General features: G+C 45.3%; 1 protein-coding gene across 5 annotated transcripts in view; it reads left to right on the top strand.

Annotated features, from left to right (window-relative positions):
* The window catches only part of KIAA2012 (KIAA2012 ortholog), a 485,035-nt gene that overhangs the window by 446,948 nt on the left and 22,876 nt on the right, over window positions 1-15,211 (top strand). For all 5 annotated transcript variants that reach the window (XM_077272089.1, XM_077272092.1, XM_077272094.1 and 2 more), the window contains 3 exons: window positions 9,511-9,607; window positions 11,857-12,013; window positions 13,775-13,916. In XM_077272089.1, the coding sequence (XP_077128204.1) occupies window positions 9,511-9,607; window positions 11,857-12,013; window positions 13,775-13,916 (396 nt within the window). The remainder of the gene's footprint in view (window positions 1-9,510; window positions 9,608-11,856; window positions 12,014-13,774; window positions 13,917-15,211) is intronic.

The raw sequence follows: 15,211 nt of genomic DNA, 5'->3' as shown, positions 1-15,211 counted from the left end.
GCATTTTACATCACAAGCAAAAACTGAGATCTTCAGAAATCTCCTGCGCACCCTTTTATTTTCCCATGACTGAATTTCACAACTGCAGTGTTTTTTAAATCTGCAGCGTGTCACTTCTTTCAGCATTTTTTTTCACCCGTAGAAAGCAATGAAAAAGTTTAAAAAATGCTGCAAATGTTGCAACGTTGTTTTTCGCTGCGTTTTTTGTGAATAACACTAACTTTATTAACATGTACTGTAGACAAAATGCATACTGTAAAAAACAAACAGCAAAAGCTGTAAGGGTGTGTGTCCACAGTCAGTAAACGCTGCGGGTCGGCTGCTGTGTACTTGTACAGCGTCCAACCTGCAGCGGCGACGTTACAGTATAGTGGATGGGATTTCAAGAAATTCCATCTCTACTATGCGTGCACTGACACCCGCACCTCACCTGCGGAGACGGACATGGAGCGCGTCTGTCCAGGCTGCAGCATGTCAATTTATATGGCGTAGACGCGAGTCTCCACAAGAGAAATCTCACCCCTGCAATGTATAGGACGCAGGGATTCCGCACAGATCAATGAACACACGCGGAATCACCTGTGCTCAAAACATGGCAGCACTTTGGACGCAGCACATGTCCACTGCATCCAAAGCGCTGCCATTTCCGGATGCTCTGCACATACCCTAAAAAATGGGTGCTTTGAAAGCAGTGTTTTTACTGCCAAGAGAGCAGGTTTTGGCTGCAAGAAAAATGCTCCAAAAACGCTGATTCCTATGCACACCTGTACTATATGTGTATGGTTTACCCTTATTGTTTCACGTGGGAATTCATTTATTTCTATATAATAAATGCCCTAATTCAGCAGACAATAGTCCTGTCTTGTGTCATCCAGACAGTAGTGACAGGAGGTCGCCCTGTCAGATTACAAGCAGTGACTGTGGTCAGAGCCCATGAAGATCCCTGCTGTATATGACTGCAAAACCTGATCCTACAGCAATCAGCACAGAGCTCCGGACCACATGAGTAAATCACTGCACTGAGGGGGTCTCAAGGGGGGCTTGGGAGAGGCGCCACTGCTGTAAACCCTCTGGGCACTTCATACAGGGGCTGCAGAGGTAGGGGGCCCCCTTTCTAGGTGGGGGCCCCAGGCGTCTGCCTGGTCTGCCTGTGCCAAACGCCGGCCCTGTGTACAGGATAAGCTATACAAAGCTGATGCCGGGGTCCAATACTGGATTCAGCTTTCTCTTGCAGTGTCATAGAGAATGAATGGAAACAAGATGGAATTATGGGGAGGGACATGGGAAGCGCTAGCTTCAGAGTGTAGTAGTTAGTTTCCAAAGGTGTATACTGGTGTGAATCCACTCACCTTTTTTGTGTCTAGAGATACTGCGTACAGATCCAATCCATGGATTACTCCAGTCCTCTTTCCTTTCAGTTTGCTGCAGAGGTCTGGGAACTGATGAGCGCACTGAACAATGCTTTCATTGGTGATAACTAGTGTTGAGCGATACCGTCCGATACTTGAAAGTATCGGTATCGGAAAGTATCGGCCGATACCGGCAAAGTATCGGATCCAATCCGATACTGATACCCGATACCAATACAAGTCAATGGGACTCAAGTATCGGACGGTATTCCTGATGGTTCTCAGGGTCTGAAGGAGAGGAAACTCTCCTTCAGGCCCTGGGATCCATATTAATGTGTAAAAGAAAGAATTAAAATAAAAAATATTGCTATACTCACCTCTCTGACGCAGCCTGCACCTTACCGAGGGAAGCGGCAGCGTTCTTTGTTTAAAATTCGCGCTTTTCTTTCCTTACGTGAAGTCCCGGCTTGTGATTGGTCGCATGCCGCCCATGTGGCGGCGACGCAACCAATCACAGCAAGCCGTGACGTAATTTCAGGTCATTCAGGATTTTAAAATTACGCTCCGGCTTTGTGATTGGTTGCGTCGCAGTCACATGGGCGACGCAACCAATCACAGCAAGCCGTGACGTAATTTCAGGTCCTTAAGGATTTTAAAATTACGTCACGGCTTTGTGATTGGTTGCGTCGCAGTCACATGGGCGACGCAACCAATCACAAGCCGTGACGTCACGGGAGGCTGGACACGTGCGCATTTTAAAATGGGCGCGTGTCCAGCCTCCCGTGACGTCCCGGCTTGTGATTGGTTGCGGCGCGGTCAACCAATCACAAGCCGGGAGGCTGGACACGCGCGCATTTTAAAATGGGCGCGTGTCCAGCCTCCCGTGACGTCCCGGCTTGTGATTGGTTGCGGCGCGGTCAACCAATCACAAGCCGGGAAGCCATTTTAAAATGCGCGCGTGTCCAGCCTCCCGGCTTGTGATTGGTTGACCGCGCCGCAACCAATCACAAGCCGGGACGTCACGGGAGGCTGGACACGCGCCCATTTTAAAATGCGCGCGTGTCCAGCCTCCCGGCTTGTGATTGGTTGACCGCGCCGCAACCAATCACAAGCCGGGACGTCACGGGAGGCTGGACACGCGCCCATTTTAAAATGCGCGCGTGTCCAGCCTCCCGTGACGTCACGGCTTGTGATTGGTTGCGTCGCCCATGTGACTGCGACGCAACCAATCACAAAGCCGGGACGTAATTTTAAAATCCTTAAGGACCTGAAATTACGTCACGGCTTGCTGTGATTGGTTGCGTCGCCCATGTGACTGCGACGCAACCAATCACAAAGCCGGAGCGTAATTTTAAAATACTGAATGACCTGAAATTACGTCACGGCTTGCTGTGATTGGTTGCGTCGCCGCCACATGGGCGGCATGCGACCAATCACAAGCCGGGACTTCACGTAAGGAAAGAAAAGCGCAAATTTTAAACAAAGAACGCTGCCGGTTCCCTCGGTAAGGTGCAGGCTGCGTCGGAGAGGTGAGTATAGCAATATTTTTTATTTTAATTCTCTCTTTTACACATTTTTACATTAATGTTGTTTCGATACCAATACCCGATACCACAAAAGTATCGGATCTCGGTATCGGAATTCCGATACCCGCAAGTATCGGCCGATACCCGATACTTGCGGTATCGGAATGCTCAACACTAGTGATAACAGTTTGTAAATATTTTTTCCCAGCAATATGCACTCCTGAAGGATGATGATGAAACTCGATATTCTGATTCAAGGATGATTTTTATTTCAAACTAGTGTTGCACATGTTCTGCCTCCATTCCATTGAAATGGGGTTCTGCAGGGTCCTGTTCTTGGATCAGTGTGAGTTCTGCTTGGCACAAATCCTTTATTAAAGTACTAATATAAAGGATATATGAAAGAGAATCTGTCACCTGGTTTATTCCACCTAATCTAAAAGCAGCGTAACGTGGAGACAGACAATGATTCCAGCGATGTAACTTACTGGGCTGCTTGCTGGTGTTTTGATAAAATCACTGTTATAAGCATGAGATTATCACCAGAGGGCTAGTAAACCTGCTGCCATTTAGCTCTCCATACTCATGAGTTCTGTAGAATCCCACCCAGGGCCAGGACAAAGTATTTTGGTTCCCTAAGCAGATGAAGCCAATGGTGCCTGCCTTCCCATAGGAATGGCACAGAGACCAAGGCAACAGGACCTCTAATGCACATCCCCCTTCCCCTCCGATGGGTTAAGTAGCAAACGCTGATGGTAAGGAGATGCTGAGAGTTGTTATTGACAGCCATCATCAGACAGCGAACCATACAGGAAGCACAGTACTGATGAAAATTAGTCAGTATCACAAATAAACATTTACATCCAGATACCTTATGGATGACATCTTCTCTGGAGACGTCTTTCTTTTCTTCTCCATCTTGTCTTGATCCCACGATGACTTTTCACATCCACAGCTCATCTGCAGACCTCCTTCTTCTCCGGTCTTTTGCAGCACATCCCGACACAGTGCCCTTAAAAATAAGAGGGTTATCGAAATGTCAAAAAGCAAGGAAAGGTTCAGCGAGAAAACGTATGTATAATTAAAACATAGATTTTATTTTAACCATATAAAAAATGCTCCAAGCAGCAGACTTTAGGGACAACAAAGCTACAGACTGGCAGAGGGTGAAAACAACTCTCCACTGACCGGGATGACCGTCATCTTATTCGAATGTCACTCAGCAACTGCAGGATGACATCAAATGACCTACAAAAGGACTGGCAAATGGCAGCTGGGGTGAAGTGCATGGCAAGAACAGTTCGTAACAGGCTCCTAGAGGCAGGACTCAAGTCATGTTAAGCTAGAAAAAAGCCTTTCATCAATAAGAAGCAAAGGAGAGCCAGGCTGAAGTTTGCCAAATACCATAAGGATTGGACCATAGAAGACTGGAGTAAGGTAATCTTCTCCGATGAGTCTAATTTTCAACTGTGCCCAACACTTGGTCGTGTAATGGTTAGACGGAGACCTTGAGAGGCGTACAAGCTACAGTGTCTTACACCCACTGTGAAATTTGGTGGAGGATCGGTGATGATCTGGGGATGCTTCAGCAAGGCTGGAATTGGCAGGTTAATCTTTGCAAAGGGCATATGAATCAAGCCACATACAAGGTTATCCTGGAAAACAGTTGATTTCTTCTGCTCAGGCAATGTTCCCCAACTCTGAGGACTGTTTTTTTCCAGCAGGACAATGTGCCATGCCACACAGCTAGGTCAATCAAGGTGTGGATGAAGGACCACCACCACATCAAATCCCTGTCATGGGCAGCCCAATCTCCAGACCTGAACCCCATTGAAAACCTCTGGAATGTAATCAAGAGGAAGATGGATGGTCACAAGCCATCAAACAAAGAAGCACTGTTTACATTTTTGTACTAGGAGTGGCATAAGGTCACCCAAAAGCAGTGAGAAAGACTGGTGGAAAGCGTGCCAAGACGCATGAAAGCTGTGATTAAAGATCATGGTTATTCCACAAAATATTGATTTGTGAACTGTTCCTGTGTTAAAACATTAGTATTGTTGTTTCTAAATCATTATGAACTTGTTTTTCTTGCATTATTTGAGGTCTGCAAGCAATGCATTTTTTGTTATTTTGACCATTTTTCATTTTCAGAAAATAAATACAAAATTTATTGCTTGGAATTTCGGAGACATGTTGTTAGTAGTTTATAGAATAAAAGAACAATTTACATTTTACTCAAAAATATACCTATAAAGAGAAAAATCAGACAAACTGAAAATTTTGCACATGAATCCTTTTTCAGTTAAAAATTATTTATTTCTTCTTTCTGAGGAAGGACTGTTTTTACTGGGTCTGAAATGCGTCAGGCCTATGGGGGGGGGTCCCCATGATGTTGCTTTTTATCGCTAAAGATGTTTAAATATAGAAAAAAATTTTTACTGAAAAAGGATTCCTGTGCCGGAAGTCTTCTATTTCTATTTGCACATATGTGGTAGTCAGCCACTGATCTCCAGGCACGGACGGTATATTTTGGAGAGCGAAGTTTTTTTTCCCTTTTCCCCTTTGCTATGTTGAAAATTTTGCCAGAGCTGTATAGTATGATGTTCAAAACGGCCCCCATTTATACTATGATGATGCTCACAACATCCCATACAGTACTATGGCCAACAAACACCCCAAACAGTATGATATTCACCGCAGCCCCATATCCAGAATGGTCACCAAAGACCCTAGTATAATGACCTCCACAGCCCCATATACAGTATTCAGTATGGTCACCACAGCTCTTCATATACTTTGCTGTCCCCCATTCACAGCCCCTCATTCCATGGCCTAAACGCATATCTCCTCATTTTATGGTCAATGCACAGCCCCCCATCCCTCACTGTGTCTCATTTCATGCCACCTGCACAGCCCCTCATTTTATTCAACCACTCTGCACAGCCTCTCAGTTTGTTCCCCCATCCGCACAGTCATTTTATCCCCAATCTGCATAGCCCCTCAGTTTATTCCCATCTGCACAGCCCTTCTATTTATTCCTCCATTTGCACAGTTCCTCATTTTACCCCCTCCTGCACAGCCCCTCACCTCATTTTGTTCCCCCATCAACACAGCTCCTCTATACCCCATCAGCACAGCCCCTCACCTCATTTTATTCCCCCATCAGCACAGCCCCTCACCTTATTTTATTCCCCCATCAACACAACTCTTACCCTCATTTTATTCCCCCATCAGCACAACCCCTCCCCTCATTTTAACCCCTTATCAGCAAAGCCCCTGCTCTCATTTTATCCCCCATCTGCACAGCCCCCCTCATTTTATCCCTCTATCAGCACAGTCCCTCCCCTCATTTTATTCCCCCATCAGCACAGCCCCTCCCCTCATTTTAACCCTCCATCCGCACAGTCCCTCCCCTCATTTTATTCCCCCTTCAGCACAGCCCCTCCCCTCATTTTACCCCTCCATCAGCACAGCCCCTTCCCTCATTTTACCCCTCCATCAGCACAGCCCCTTCCCTCATTTTATCCCTCCATCAGCACAGCCCCTCCCCTCATTTTATTCCCCCATCAGCACAGCCCCTCCCCTGATTTTAACCCTCCATCCGCACAGTCCCTCCCCTCATTTTAATCCCCCATCAGCACAGCCCCTCCCCTCATTTTAACCCTCCATCCGCACAGTCCCTCCCCTCATTTTACCCCTCCATCAGCACAGCCCCTCCATTCATTGTATCCCTCCATCAGCACAGCCCCTCCCCTCATTTTATCCCTCCATCAGCATAGCCCCTCCATTCATTGTATCCCTCCATCAGCACAGCCCCTCTCCTCATTTTATCCCTCCATAAGCACAGCCCCACCCCCCATTTGATGCCCCTCTGCGCAGTACTATAGAAATTAAAAAATACCTCATACATAATCTTGGCTCTTCTCCACCATCTCTTCTTCCGTGAAGTGTAGTAGTGGAAGTTGGATGGTGCAATGACGTCACTGCACTGCACCATCCAACGTCCCCTGCATGTGTCTTCTCCATCAAGACGCAGGCGGTAGCAGCCTGCGTTTTTCTGGAGATCCCAGCAGAGTTGGGGAGAGGACAGCTACTCTGCTCCTGTCCCCGGCTGCACACACAGCAATTGTATTTGCGTCTGACTAACACGAATGCAGTTGAGAGCTGGAAGGGAGTGACAGCCGGGGCACAGGCAGAGAGGGGGGTGAGCGGTGTCAGTGACTGACATGGCTCAACTCCGAGGCCTGCACCCCAGCATCACTGTGGTGAATGTCTGTGGCCTCAGGAAGATGTTGGGCGACAGCAGGCTTTCAGGATTTTTTTTAAAGTGAGACCCTCTCAGGTAGACAGGAGGTATTGCTCTAGGTAGGTGGCTTACTTCTCATCCCGGCCCTGTCCCCGCCCCACCACTGATTGCCAGCTTTCTGCTCATGCACCATGTACACAGAAAGCTGCCCATCAGTGGAACGGGTGGGGATATACAGAGCTCAGCATTTAGAGAGCTGCTAGATCAGCCGCAGATAAAACTGGGATTATGGCCAAATTGCAGCAAGCAGCCCAGTAAGTGACACATTGCTGGAATCAGAATCTCTGCCTCTACATTACGCTGCTCTCAGATGGGGTAGTAAAATCCTAGTGACAGATTCCATTTATCTCCTTTCTGCCATCGGACGGTATAGTACATCGGATGGCAGTACCCCCACTTTGATGTGGGCTCCGGCGGTGAGCCCACCTTATGTCGAGTACACGACATGGTAAAACCAATGGTCTCATTCAAAAGTACAACTTGTCCCACAAAAAATAAGCCCTCACATGGCCATATTGACGGAAAAATAAAAAAGTTAAGGCTCTGGGAAGGAGGGGAGCGAAAAACAAAAACGCAAAACCGAAAAAAGCTCCGGGGTTAAGGTGTTTAAATACCATGTTGTTCTGAGGAACAATTTACTTTTTTCCATAGCTCTACAAACCTGCCCTGTCAACTGAATGGTTATACAGCCATTTGGAGTATAAAAGATAACACCTTTGGCACCATTTTATTTCAATTAAATGCATGTATTTTTGCTACAAATAATTTTTGTAATAGGGATTTCTTAGGAATATTAGACTGTTTAGCTTCTGCAGCCTCTGCTGTATGTATCACTGTAGTACTTATCAGACTGCAGAGTTAATAGAGAATATGTCAGGCAGTTTGTCTGAAGGCACGGTTTGTAATCGCTCTCCTTCTGTATAATCTTCTTAGCTGATATGTGACCAAAACAAAGTTCAACATTCAGCTGGTCATAAATCAGCTGCTCAGGAGAAGTGAGATAAGTGTTACAGACCTTGCTGTCAGAACAACCCTGGATCAACAATGAACTTAAGGCCCCGTCACACTTTAAGGTACCTTCACACGAAACGACATCGCTAGCGATCCGTGACGTTGCAGCGTCCTGGCTAGCGTTTGACACGCAGCAGCGATCAGGATCCTGCTGTGATGTCGCTGGTCGCTGAATAAAGTCCAGAACTTTATTTGGTCGTCCGATCGCCGTGTATCGTTGTGTTTGAAAGCAAAAGCAACGATACCAGCGATGTTTTACACTGGTAACCAGGGTAAACATCGGGTTACCAAGCGCAGGGCCGCGCTTAGTAACCCGATGTTTACCCTGGTTACCAGCGTAAAAGTAAAAAAAACAAACAGCACATACTTACATGCGTCCCCCAGCGTCTGCTTCCTGACACTGACTGAGCGCCGGTCCTAAAGTGAAAGTGAAAGCACACTGTTAGGGCCGGAGCTCAGTCAGTGTCAGGAAGCAGACGCTGGGGGACGCATGTAAGTATGTGCTGTTTGTTTTTTTTACTTTTACGCTGGTAACCAGGATAAACATCGGGTTACTAAGCGCGGCCCTGCGCTTAGCAACCCGATGTTTACCCTGGTTACCCGGGGACCTCGGCATCGTTGGTAGCTGGAGAGCGGTCTGTGTGACAGCTCCCCAGCTATCAAACAGCAACGCTGCAGCGATCGGCATCGTTGTCGCTATCGCTGCAGCGTCGCTTCGTGTGAAGGTACCCTTAGCGACGCTAAAGCGATCCCGACAACGATACGACCTGTCAGGGATCGTTGCTGCGTCGCTATGTGGTCGCTGGTGAGATGTCAAACAGTGAGATCTTCCAACGATCGCAGCTGCGATCTCACTGTTTGACATCTCACCAGCGACCTGTAGCGACCTGTACAACGATGTCACATGGGAGCTATTATGACGATTCAGTGTCTGAGTCGTCAACGAGGTCGTTGGTAAGGTGTCAAACACAGCGATGTGTGCTACCCAGCGGGACCTCAACGATCAAAAAAAGGTCCAGGCCATTCCGACACGACCAGCGATCTCACAGCAGGGGCCTGGTCGCTGCTACGTGTCACACATAGCGAGATCGCTACTGAGGTCGCTGTTGCGTCACAAAACTTGTAACTCAGCAGCGATCTCGCTAGCGACCTCGCTTAGTGTGACGGGGACTTTATTCTGCAGTCTGATCTGTACAGTGATACACAGTAAGCAGCTGGATGACACCCTAAGTCAAAGATGCTTTTTAGTTAAAAACTGTAAAAGTATGAAGAACTCTGCTGGCATTTAACATACTTGTCCTGGAATTTCGTTTAACAGGCTCTGAAAAACGACCAAACCAGAAACCTAAGAATTCAGAAATTACGACGACCCAAAATCCAAAGCTCAGGGGTAAAAATGAGAATAATCCTGAAATGTGAGTAAACTTCCTGCAATCATTTGTCATTTTTATATCTGTTTTTTTTTCTATTAGGATATGATATCCGATTGCTATCATTCCTATCTTATCTCATAGATCCGCAGTATTCAGATAAAATTGTTACAGATTTTAAATATCTTCTAATAAGGAATACACCGTACAGCATTCTCTTTTACCATTAGTAGACTATTAACTGACAATCCTCTCCCCAACTCAAAGCTGAAATGTTAGAATGCCATGATTCCTGCTTCCTTTATCAAAGGTAATTCTGTTACATGTTGGATAAAGGGAACTTTTCGGCAGGCTTTTACTGCACCCCCCAACTAATTATATGAACATAAAGTTATTCCAAAGACAAGTCCAGCAATACATTTACATGACCAGTACTTTCCTCCATTGCAGACAAATCACAGTTTGAATTAATATGCAAATGAGGCTGAAGAACTATTTGTAGATCTGATGCCTCTGTCACTCCAGCTCTATTCACCACCCAGCGCCGCCTCCTTCTGCTGGACTAACACCTCCTTTGCCTGAAGTTATACAGCATAGAGACTATCGGCCAAGGAAGAGGAGGCTGGGCTGGGAATAGAGTTTCAGTGACAGAGGGTTCAGATCTACCATAGTTCTTCAGCCTCATTTGCATATCAATTCAAATGCTGATTTCTCAGTAATGGAGGAGGGGACTGACCATGTAAAGGTATTGCTGGACTTGTCTGTGAAAGAAATACCTGCTCATATGAATAGTTTGGGGGTGAAATCCTACTGACAGATTCCCTTTAGGATATGCTCACAAGAGAACCTGGCCGACTATGCTAATGATACTTGGCTCAAACTCTATCAGAGAATAATCCCAGTGTCCTCTTAGTGTGATCTGATTCTCTCTCATAAGAGGACCGATGCACAGATGCAGAGAAGATGGAAAGCCTAATTTCTCCATCTTCTCAATTGTCTCTGTGAGCGAAAGTTGGACTGCACTTGTATGACATTCGAGTGCAGTCTGATGTTTCACATGCTCTCATAGATTTATATGGGTGCTCATGATCTAAATATCAGATGTACTGAATCGGCATGAGAAAATAATTGTAGATCTGCACTGTCTCATAGTATAACATTGGGCCGAGTGCTACCCGATATCAGAGAGCGTTTGGCCATGTTTGTGAGTCACCCGCCAGGGCCTAGGGGTACTCGGTACCGGGTCCGGTCGTTGTTAAAGGGGAAGTCACGGTGGTGGCGACCCAGTCCGTGGCCCTGGGCGCCCAAGTAAAAGGGAAACAGTCTTTAAAGGGGATGTGAAAATAATAAAAATTCATGAGGCCACCTGTGGTTCTCGGTTAAGAGTGACCGATGCTGCTTAAAGGGGTCCTCTGGGAGTGATGGTGCTGCAGGAAAGATGGTTTCACTTCCCACAGGTGAAGTGGGGTCCCCAGGGCTCCCGGTGTGTTTGGCCAGAGTGGTGTGGTGCCAGAATAAACGAAGGACACGGGGTTGTAATGTCTTTACCTGGTTTACTGTTGGTAGTCAGTTTCAGTCCAGGGTACTGGCAACAGGTGACGGTGGAGTCCAGGCAGCCTGGAAACGGATTGAACCCCCTTGGTCAGGTCAGATTGGGAGCCTTCCACTATGCACTGAATATTAGTCCCTTGCTGCCTGCGACTTTCTGGCAAGGCCCTCTTTCTCTTCTGTCCTGGGACAGTACCTGCACGGTAGGCAACTCGAGATGTTTCCTTGGGGTCTCTTTTCACGGTGACTTCGGGCTCTGGTTGTTGCTGTACCTCAGTTGTAATGTGGGCAAGTCACTTTCAGTTTCCTGCCCTCCGGTTCTGCCGTTGGACTTGTAGTTCCTCACAGCCTTGGGCTCCCGGTTTCTGTGCTGTAGCTTAGAGGGAGCCCACTCGCAGCTCTCCTCTAGCTCCTGACTTTTCCTGTGCTCCTTCTCTGTTCCTTGTCTGCACCAGACTCACTAACTCCTCCAGACCAGAATGTATATTATCTAGGGAAGCTCCCCTGAAAACCAGGTTCAGAGCTCCCCCTTCTGGCCTGGAGTCAGAATGTGTTGAATGGACAGCTTACCTGCCAAAGGGATTCTCCTCGTTTCCAGGCATGGCATCACCCTCCCTGAGAGGAAGGCAATACCACCGTGGTACCCACATTCCTGGGGTGCCACATTTGCATATCAAGACAGCATTGTGAGCAAGCCCTTAAAGTGTATTTTAAAGAAATCTTAACCAATGTGTTCAACTTCTTAGTGTTAAAGATGTGGAGAAAGAATCCATTAAGAGGAAACAGAAAGTGCCTGCCATTCCACAAGAGACAGAAGTTAGCCAGGACGACAGCCTCTTAGAAAAGCAGCAATTATCAGAAGAAGAAGAGACTGCACTTCTACAAGAAATCACCAACACAGAGGTCCGTAACCTGTCAGCTGTCATTGCTCCATACTCTCTGTGATGTTCCATTTTTCCTCTTCTTGTTGTGTTGTGCTGTGCCCCTGTCGCCCCTCCCTACAGATTTAGAAGTGAATTGGAACTGTGTTACTTAGTTGATTTGTTTGTAGACCAGTTGTCAATTCATTCATAAATTTCCATAAAATTACCAGAGGAAATAAGCAACACAGACATTTAAGAGAAAATCGTGTGCCTCAGTGCTTCTTAAAGGGAACCTGTCACCAGGTTCTGGCCAACTAATCTGATGGCAGCATAATGTGGAGACAGAGACCCTGATTCCAACAATGTGTCACTTACTGGGCTGCTTGCTGCAGATTGGCTAAAATCACTTTTTTATCAGTAGATTACTACTAAAGGACTTTTAAACCTGTTGCCATGAAGTCCTCCATATTCGTGACCTCTGTATAACGCCACCCACACCACTGATTGACAGCTTTCTGTGTACACTGTACACGGTCAGGAAGCTGCCAGTTAGTGGTATGGGTGGGTTATACAGGGCTCAGCAATCACTATTAGATTTGCAGCAGGTAAAACAGGAATTTTATATAAACTACAGTCAGCAGCCCACTAAGTGACACATCGCTGGAATCAGAGGCTCTGCCCCTACATCATGCTGCTCTCAGATGGAGTAGGAAAACCTGATAACAGATTCCCTTTAAACCGTGAGACTGGTTGAGGGATAGATGTAATAGAAGTTTTAATCTTCTGAACAGTCTTTTCTCTAGCTGCAATAGTCTCTATTTTTTAATACAGTTGACATTTTGTACTTATTTTAATGTTATAGCAAGTTCAGGAAGCAAAAAAAGGCCAAAATTTATTTTTTTATGTAATCATAGACTTCTGTTACACATGGTGAGGTCCACAAATTATCTATCAGTCTGGTTAGATCCCAGCAGAAAAAGTTTGGGAAGCCCTAGTCTAGCATTGTTTTTCATGCAAAATATTTACTTTAAAGAGTTAATGTCACTTTAATTCTTATTTCATAAATCATCAGTACCCATGAAAATATGCAACATTGTAATTTATCAGAGAATTCTGACTCTTTCACCTCCTGAACTGATTTTTCATTATAAAAATTATCAGTTCATGGATAAAGCTGTCTTCAGTAAATACAGACTTTCCCTTTAATGAGATAAGAGATGGCAGTTGGTGCTTATAAAGTTCTATGGAACGTGCAGTAGAATGTCCATGCCTGCCTCCAGATCCTCCCCTCTCCATAGAAATATATGAGCACCTACTGTCATATCCTGATCTTTACTCTCAATTCAGGGGTAAAATCTTTTTTCACTGAATGCAGATTTTACCCCTAAGTAGAGAATTTTGAGAATGAAAGATCAGTTCAGGAGCAGATGTGTGCAATAACATTTATTAGAAAGGTGTTTATTTTCATGTCGCTATTGATTTATTAAATAACAATTAAAACAGTTAGTTTTTAAACCAAAATGTCTTGAAAGCAGCAAACTATGCCCCCTGATCTGTAACGTAACATTCCAGAATAGAGGGGGAGCTCTCGAGATAGTGAATCATTCTAAATAGCGCATACTGTGACAACGGAAAACAATTCTATCGATATCAGCCTTTTTTGGTTTTGAAGTTATGTTGATGTCAATACCCCTTAAGCCTCTGACTTTCATTGACATGCTGAATAATTTGGGATGTCGATCATTTTACCATTGCTTTCACTTATTTCTGCTTTGATATGGCTAATATTACTGATGTCTAGACAAAAGACGCCACAAAGAGGAAGGGAAAGAAAAAAGCCAAAAGTGAGAAGGCACCAAAAGCAGAGAAAGATCAGACTTCACCAGCCAAGAAAGTCAATAAGAAAACTGGAGCAGAACAAGGAAAAGCTGTTTTTGTTGTTGGTAAGGAATTTGTAAAAACACTGAGATATTCAACAGTGGACATCATAAAATGTGGGTATTATGTGGGTATTATGTGGGTATTAAGGCTTTCATTCATCTAAGTGAAAATTAAATAACAAATTCTATTTTTTTCTAATGTTTGGTAGTTGCACGAAAGAGAAGTTCCAAACTGATCAAATCTTGTGTCAGTCTTGCAAGTAGCTCTCGTCCAGAGGAAAGCTGACTCTCTAGTGGCGAGGGATTTGGGTTAGCTCCAATGTCTGACCCCTGCCACGTGGCATGAGTGTACTTAGCCAAGCTAATTCTGTGGGTCAGAATTTGGAAACTGCTGCCGTCCTCCTATATGGGAATCAGTACTGGTCCCAACACAGAGTCTGCACTGTCAGGCTAGGTCACACCACGTTCTTGCATCTTATTAAATAGATACAATGTTACCTTAGGAACATGATGTAATATAATCCGGTTGCATCCTATGCCGTTGACTTCTATTGTCCAAAAGCCGGACTGTGTTCTTTTAAATGATAGGAAAAGGAACCATCATCATTTTTGTGTCATTTCACATTCTGTCCAAAAATAAAATCTGTATGCTTCATCAGGATACAAAAACAAGTTTTGATCTGGCGTTTATTTTATTTTTAAGTATGGTTTTAATAAGTATCAGCAAAATGTTCTAGAATCAAAGGCGAAGACAGTCATCTTCAGCACTAAGGACCCAATTCACCAAGCCGGCATTGGTCACACCGATCCTGATGAGGAGCAGTGCTGGAGTCAGACTCTCCCCATTCATGTAGATCATTCCTCTTCATGAATAATCTGTGTGGGACAAGTGGTGTACACTTCTTCTGTGTGTGCCTTGCCACAGATCCTACTCCATTCCCTGCTCAAATTCATGATGAGCGGTGGTCGCCACGCCTTTGCCTCACCCCAGCTCACTCAACTCTGCCAAAGCTGGGCGAAAATGCCAAAATTATGAAACTTTTCAAAGCTTTCTTAGCCGGAGTACTGGCATAAAAGCTTTGCTGAATTAGACCCATAGAGTATATAGAAATTGGGGAACTCACTGATCCTTTAGTTTTCTTCTCACTATTCCAAAAACATATGTGTAGTAGTAGACACAAACACCAAACACAGGCGATAAGCCATTTCAATCAATGCCTCCTATATCATGGCCCTAGCAGCGTTCAAGGCCACCAATATTTGATGAGTTGAGGTCCCCTGTTGATCATCAGATACACTTACTCACTTCATTGCTTTTCCAAGTGTAATACTGCACAAATGATTGTGGCTATGCTTTC

Source organism: Ranitomeya variabilis, chromosome 7 (assembly GCF_051348905.1).
Source record: "Ranitomeya variabilis isolate aRanVar5 chromosome 7, aRanVar5.hap1, whole genome shotgun sequence".
In the NCBI taxonomy this organism is placed as follows: Eukaryota; Metazoa; Chordata; class Amphibia; order Anura; family Dendrobatidae; genus Ranitomeya; species Ranitomeya variabilis.
This window is presented reverse-complemented; position numbering and strand designations above follow the sequence as displayed.